Here is an 8095-nt window from a genome sequence, read left to right on the forward strand (position 1 = left end):
TTGGCTAGCACAGCTCAAAGAGGGCCAAGGAGACTAATTATACACTTCTGTGTGGAGTATATAACATCCATTGGTAACACCTGTGTAGCAATCTAGGAGCAAATACAATCTATAACATCTTCAACTATGTTAAGTGTAGTCTGTTGTGTATATACAAAATCAGAAAAATATATTCCTTTTTTCTTATATACACTATATAACATGAGAATAAAATCTGGAATAGTTTGCAGTAACTTAGATGAGACAGGACTTTTATGATACAGAGCTTTAAAACGTCCTTAGCATCGTTTGTCTTGGACCATTGTGATGAAAAAATTGCAGAAAGAAATCAAACTTTCTGGACAGTATTCCTCAGCTACCTTTTTCTGGTCAATGTAATCTACATCTTCAACACAGTCTTGAGGACTCTGCTGTAGCTTTTTTTCAGTCACAGAGGCAGCTGCTGCAGTCTGAACAACTTCTTTTGCATGATGCATTCTGTTCCCTTTGGCAGGACCTGCTGATGTTAGTAGGCTGGAGTGGGTCAACCTGAGGTGAGCACTTCGTGGGCCTTTCCTACATACTTTAGATTTTAGTACACTTTTTGGGTCCTGACAGATCTGCTTCTGCTTCTTCAGCGATCGGGAGACCTGTTTCCAGTAGGATTTCTGGTTTGCTGCATACTGTGTGCAGGTGGAAGGGTCTCCAGAGAATTCACACCAGAACTTGCTGTCACCATGCCTGCACTCTACGTGCACAGTAGCAGCATTCATGTCAGTCACTGCCCAGGTGCACTCAACATTTTCTTTGGTTTGAAACTTGCCTTTAGGAGATGATTTTCCTCCTTTTGATTTCTGTCCTTTTTCATTTCCTTGGCTAGGTTCAGTTTGGTTTTTTCCAGCATCTTCTATGCCTTGTCTTCCTTTTTTTCTTTCCTTTTGTCTTTCACAGTTGGCTAGTAGCATCTGGGAGATCAGCATCAATGCACAAAGCTGTCCAAAGCTTTTGATCCTCATGGTCTCTGCTTTGCTTGCTATCTGCCTTCAAAACAAACAAACGAACAAAACTATAAAAACATTTTCACTTAATGCTAGACTCTTTTTGACAGGTGATATTTTTCAGGCATGGCACTGCACTGCTCTTTGATACCTACTAAAGTGATGCTATGGGCAAGATGCTTTGTCCTTTGTGTAAATAATCACTGTTTTCTAGACCCATTATGAATTATCCTTGCAAATGGCTGTGGAGTAACTTCCAGTGGCTTAATTACCTATGCAATGGGAAACAGAAGAGTCACTGCCAGGACAGGCTACTGCCCAGTGACTGAGGTGCCTTAATGAAAATCTATTCTGTAGCCAGAGAAGGAATTTGAACCTGGGATTTCTCGATCTCAGATGAATATCTTATGTTAAAACAGCACAGCTGTTGTTCCCACCATCTCCCATTTTGTAAAGTGGCCCATAAATAATTTTGACTCCAGCCTCTGGTTATTCCTCAAAGATTTACCAGACAGAAAGAAAACCTTTAAGCTTAAGTTGAGAAAAACTGTTTTGTAGGCATCCTGAAAAACAGTGTAATTCACTGGTTATGCTAGTATTTCAGTTTCCTGTTGAAAAAAAATTATGATAATCTTTCCAGACATCAAAGAGTAACTGTTGGCACATTCTTTGCCACCTTGACTGCTAAACAAACAGAACCTTTTTGCTTTTGAAGATACCTGCAGTGTGCTGGGCTGTGTCTAAAGCTACCAAACTCAAAGGATACATATGCAATTTCTGTTTTGATATGTAACTAATTAGCAAATTATTATCAAGCTGATCCCTGCATCTGCACAGAGCACATATATTTCTATAGGTGTTTCTCTTTTTGAAGCAGCTTACAGGATCAGAGCAGGGTTTAAATGTGGCATTTAGATGATTAAATCCGTAAATATATTTTTTTCAGCTGTTTCTTTGTCATAGTCATTTCTGTAGCCAGGTTTTGGTGCTAGAAAGCAGGAATTCATGTATAGCCACACTAATAAGGAATCTGTTGCAGCATTCAGTTATCTGCAGATATCTTTAGTTACACAAATTTAGAATGTAGACTACATAGTTAGCAGCGCGTATTAGCAGGTCCTACTTTTGCATTGTTCTTACTTGACTTGTTTCATGCCTTATATGATACATGAATTTTCACTCCACAAAACCCTGTTTAGAGAACCTCGTGTAGCATTGACAGTCCTGTTTCAAATACAGTAGCTAATGACAGTCCTGTTGCAAATACAGTGACTTATAACAGTAAAACTAGGAAAGATTTGACAGTAACCTTCTGTTGCAAGTGGAACAGTGCAAAACCAAGATAACTAAAAGACATACCTTGCACAGGGCTTGGAGATACCCAAACTGAAGTCCTGATGTAACTCACCTCTTTCAAAGGAGTCAGAGCTCTTTGTAAAAGCAGTGAGGTATTTATAAAGGCAGAGACACACCTTCAGGTCTCCAGGAAGACTATTACAACACAATAGGATACTTTAGTGCCATGTTCACTTACCTCTGACACACCTCCTTGGAAAAGTGCCAGTTCTCATTAGCACAAAAAAAAAAAGCCCAGCTATGGTGGGGCAACAAGGTGTGCTTGAGTAAATTAGGTGTTACTTTAGCCAAGTCCTTCACTCCTCATGAGCAATGATAAGGACTTTATCAGATTATAAGCTCCTCTAAAAGGTCTTTTACCAGCTATTAAGGGTTGCATCCTGCAACGCCCTCAACAGGTTACACGACTTGTTTGAGGATTTTTTCTGATATATACACTGTGGTCACTACTGAATTGCTTCTTGTAGAGGCAGCAAAAATGCTAATTGAACCTGCACAGGGGAAGGGAACCAGAACCAGTGAAGGGTTATAGTGTGGTGTGGAACTTTTGAAATATTGACTACATCAGAGATGAAATTCTTGCACACCTTGATGTGGTTGTAGAGTGATACAGGATCAATGTGAGTAGAGTTGAAGACAGAGTATGTACAGGCCAAGATATGAAATATCAGAGAGACATTCTTTCCTAGCTGTGGACATCTTCTTTTGAAGTTGTCTTGGCTTCTGTAAACCACATGTGATCTGAACTGATATAACCAACCAGTATTTTTCAAGGAAGATGCAGCAGTTTCTTTTCTACCTCTTACTTTCAGAAATCAAAGCAACTCAGATTTCCTTTCTAGTTTTTCTCTAACAAAGCCCTGGTCAGAATAGATGGACTTTCAAAAGTCTGTTTCTGACATCAGTGATAGCTCAAGTTTTTGTTCTCAGGATCCCTTTCATAAAGCTTAAGGCTGTTCTGCAAATAAATTAAGCTGTACCAATAAATAGACATGTGCTAATATAATATAATAAATATAATATGATATAATTAATATAACAAAATATAATAAATATTGAATAGTTTACTACCTTTCATTATAGTTCATTATCAGTGCCTGGTAATTTTGTGGGATTTATCACTGGTTCCAAGCACAGCAAAATGTTTCTACTGCCAGAATAAACATTCATTTTATGCACACTTTTTAAATACAGTGAGAAAATGGGAACAGGAACCAAGAAATTGTTCCAGGAAAAGGAAACCAGGAATGAGGAAAGGAAAACCAGAGACTTTATGGTGCAGGAGACTATGCTGGGTCTGGCTGGGATGGATTGAATTTTTTATAGCAGCACATATGGTGCTGTGTTTTAAGTTTGTGACTAGAGCAGTGCTAAGACATACTGATGTTTTAGCTGTCTCTAACCAGCATGAAGGTCTTTGTTTCTCACCATGCTCCCTCTCCAACAAGTAGGCTAAGTGTGGGCCAGAGACTGGGAGAGAACACAGCCAGGGCAGCTGACCCCAGCTGACCACAAGGCCAAAGGGATATTCCATACTGTATGACATTGCACACAGCAATAAAATTGAGGTTTGTCTTTCTGGAGTAACCACAGCTTGGAGACTGACTAGGCATCAGCCTGCTTGGGAGAGGTGTAGAGTGAACATTTGGTGTTGTTTCCCCCCTCTTCACTTATTAATATGTATTTATCTCTGCCCACATTCTTTCCTCTCCGTTTCTCTTCCACTTCTCTCCTCCACCCCACTGGAGAGAGAGAGTGAGAGGCTGGTGGGGACTTGACTGTTGCCTGGGGTCACTCACCACAGACACTTTAATCCTGCAAATAACTAGCAGGAATTTTTATTTCAGTGGATTCCAGATGAAAAAGAAACCAACGGAGTTCAATTCCTGTGCAGAACTTTTCTATCACTAAAAATACCAATGGCCTAGTTACACTGATACTGCCTTGGCTCTGTGCCAATGAAGCCTAATCATTAGTTATCTCAGGAAAGTCAATAAGAAGGTGCAGTCACAGTTGCAACAACTCCTTTGCTGAGTTAGATTACTTTTGAAGAAACTATTTCAGCTATGAAGAAAAAGTGATCATCATCTAACACAAGCTATACTTGCACAAATCACATCAGCCACCATAGCCTGACCTACCCCCTGACAGGGTTAGCCATAAAGTTTATCTTTGGGTTAACCTTGCAACATAGTATAAGCACCCCTTGAATGCCCTTGGGCTGTAAGGGCTCCAGAGATCACATCTGGAAGGGGCTCTGAAAACTCCTGCTGTAAGCTCAGCAGGTCAGAAGAATGACTAAAGGTCTGTGTTTCACAGCTACTGTGTGGGCAGTGGCTCTCAGCATTTCTACAGCTGACACAAAGCTCTTGAAGGCACAGAGAAAGGACAAAGGGAATAGACAAATCTGATTTGCCATTTTCATTTAACTGAGCTCAGCACGTTTGGGTTTATGGTGAATAGAAGGCATTAACAAAGTAAAAAGGTTTCCTGATCCATCTCTCCATTCTAGAGCAACTTGTCATGGTTCTCAAAAGCTGAAAGGATGCACATACCTCAGCATTTATGATGGATATGGGGGTTACTCAGGTAACCAAGAGAAGATAGGACTTCGAAGTAGTTTTTCTTGGATCATTTCTAACTCTACAGCTCCTCCATGTGGAGATCATTAACAAACAAGAAATTAATAATCCTAAACAATAGGTATAAATAATTTTTAATGGGTTTGCAAAGAAGTAACAGCACTCTAAATATTTAGGACATTGTTTTAAGAGGTATTCAACACTGTTCAGCTAGAGCTCCAATTTCTGAAAGCGAGTGAAAAGCAGTGCTTGACTCTGTGCATCCCTCTCACCTGCAGTATGACCAGGATTCCTTACTGGTTCGACATGAGGTTTCCTTAGCAGAGGAAAGTTCCACAAAGCAGTTTATTCACGGCACAATAACACAGCAACAGCCTGAGCTGGTATCTCCGAGGAGGGACCTCCAGCTCCAAGGCTTTCACACCCTCACAGTTTATCCACATGCCAGTCAGCTCCAAGGCTTTCATACCCTCACAGTTTATCCACATGCCAGTCCAGTCTCCCTCTTCCATCTGAATCTTCTGGTCCTGTCCCCTTTCTGTGTCCATCCACTTTGCTGTCACACCCATATTCATCTCCTTTGTTACCCAAAATGCCAGCAATTTCCAGCTCTCACTGTATCTCCCAGAATCCATTCACCTGGCCACCAATACCCATCTTCACGTTCTTTTGTTGCCTCAAAATCTGGCAGTTCACAGCCTCTTGTCTCAGGCTCCCCACCCAGAGCTCATTCAACACTTGCAATCTACATCTCAATCTAGAGCTTGAAAGCTGAAAGCTACCTGTACCTGACCTATTCCTCAGCATTGGGTTCTTTCCAAGTCAGAAACACTTATGATACCAAAAAAAGATGAATAGTGAGGAGGAGAAAAAGTTTCCTTGTTCCTTCAAATCCCTGTGCTTGTTTCTATCGTAATTCAAATTAAGTATGCTCCTGCCAAAGGACACTGCTGCTGTTGAAGTGAAATATGTAGAGTTCTAGAAAAAGTTTTATAGTTCCCTAAGGTGAAGGAAAATGGTGTTTCTGATTTCTTTCAGTTGTTGAGTCACCCTGAGCCAAGAAGATGTCCAGACACCACATGAGCAGTATGAAGCAAAACCAAAGGCTATTGAATTGATTCCAACTATGCAAGATTACAGGGGAGGCAGATGGCTACAGGTGATGCATTGTTGCCTTTTAATAGCTCTTATGTTTTCTTTTCTGCTATATTGTGAAAAATACCTCCTATCACCCTGGAGTAGTTAACCTTCATAGCAGACACGATGTGGATTTCTATGGATGGTTTAACAACAGGTCTTGGAACATCTCTCTGATGAGAGAAAGTGGCAGGGGATGGGTCATGGGGGATAGCAGTATTTGAGGCAGTTCTTGGGGGAAGAGAGATTTCTTTGTCCTGAAAAAACCCATCTCTACAGCCTGCTCTGGCATCCACCTGCTCATAGCCCAAGTGCACCAACAGGACTTGAAATACATTGTCATCTCTCCTGCTGTGACCTCCAACCCCCAGTAGGATCCTGCCAGCCATCCCTCCCCTGAGCACTACTGCTCCCAGCTGGTCCCTACAGAAGAGCCAGAATTCCTACACCTGCCACCAAAGCACCCTCCTCAGCACCACCCAGTGCCCCAGAGCCACAGCCTGACCCCACCACTGCAGCATGGCCCCACAACACAGCAGCACAGCCTGAGCACACCTGAGCCACAGGCTCAGGAGGTGACCCTCCCAGAGGCCATGCAACTTCTCTGTACAAAACCAGGTGCTGCTCAAACACTAGAGCTTCAGTTCTGTCTGAGGCACCAAAAAGAGATCTGACAGGCTCAGGAAAAGTTTTCTGAACACAGATGTGGAAACCCTACTCCATGCTTGCCTTCAGCCACCTTCCCACACTGACCAGGTCTCCCACTTCATTCCAACAGCATCAGATAACCTTCCCCAGCTGCAAACACATATTTGTGGTTTCCCATGGTAATTTTCTGGAACACAGAACACAGGGGATCATCTCAGTACCTTGGTGACAGTGTCCATGCCACCTGCACCTGCCTCAAAGTAGGGATAAGAGGGGAGGATGGGGGCAGCACTGCCTGCCTGCTGGGCTGCTCGGCAGAGGGAATAGTGAGACTCCACTGTCAGAGTTCAGAACCTGAATTTTGCTCACCATTTCCTTCATCAGGAAGCTTCAAACCCTCTTTGCTTCCTAGGAACAGTCTTCATTTTATTCCAGCTGTAGTTTTGGGGAGGCCCCCATGTTACACCAGTAAAACAAATATAAGTGCAAGCAATGTCAGCATTGGCACATTAATTTTGACAGGCTGCAGCAGTAGTGACAGAATAATGCAGGTTTTTTACATCTGCAACCAGCAGACCTAAAAGGACACCACTGTTTCCCCTCCTGACTACAATCATTGTGAGCCCAGAGGCAGCAGGAGTTACACCATGGGAGTGATGCATATGGCAAGCAGAGAGTTATGCAAACAGTTTTATAACCTGCTGAGGAGAGGGCGGAGGGGAACATGAACTTCTGCTCCAAATCAGACATCAGCTTCATTTTTTTTCTTGCTCTGTACACACTGTAACATAGCTACTCTGAAAATTCAGCACCTGGCCTCCTGCCTAAGTTTCAAGCAGTTAACTTTGTGTACAAGATGGGAAAGTAAGAAACACATCCATGAAACATCAGTGTCTTGTCATCATACTGACTGTATCTCCTCTGCTTTGTGCTCTTACTCCTGTTCTTGGGTACATATCACATACCTTTTGTTATTGTACAATGATCATAGAATCATCAGTCCTGGAGGAGACCTCTAAGATCATCGAGTCCAACCATTAACCTGTGACTCTGCTTTAACCCCTAAACCCTAAACTCTATCCTCCAGAGTCAGATCCAGACACCTCTTCCAGGGATGGTGACTCCACCACCTCCCTGGGCAACCTATTCCAGTGCCTGACCACTCTAACAGGGAAAACATTTTTCCTAACATCTAATCTGAAACTCCCTGTCTCAGTTTATGACCATTCCTTGTGAAGTTTAGGAGAACAATTATCTTTTCTGCAATGAGAAAAGCAGAGAGAGCCTAAAGACATCTCCTGTGCTGTGTCTGACTCCAGAGAAGAAAGCAGAAAGAAAACAGCAAGAGAAACAGAAACAAAGAAATTGACAACCATAAAGCTCCTACAGAAGCAG

General features: G+C 42.2%; 1 protein-coding gene across 1 annotated transcript; it reads right to left on the bottom strand.

Moving 5' to 3' along the window:
• Positions 1-278: 278 nt before the first annotated feature.
• Positions 279-995, bottom strand: FGFBP1 (fibroblast growth factor binding protein 1). The gene has a single exon (XM_009083631.1). It carries the CDS (start codon positions 993-995, stop codon positions 279-281), a length of 717 nt encoding a protein of 238 aa, XP_009081879.1.
• Between the last annotated feature and the right edge of the window lie 7100 nt (positions 996-8095).

The sequence above is a fragment of the Acanthisitta chloris genome, unplaced genomic scaffold (genome assembly GCF_000695815.1).
Source record: "Acanthisitta chloris isolate BGI_N310 unplaced genomic scaffold, ASM69581v1 scaffold23291, whole genome shotgun sequence".
Classification (NCBI taxonomy): Eukaryota; Metazoa; Chordata; class Aves; order Passeriformes; family Acanthisittidae; genus Acanthisitta; species Acanthisitta chloris.

Coding starts and splice junctions, on each gene's coding strand:
- FGFBP1 (XM_009083631.1), bottom strand. CDS start 995: ATGAGGATCAAAAGCTTTGGACAGCTTTGTGCATTGATGCTGATCTCC.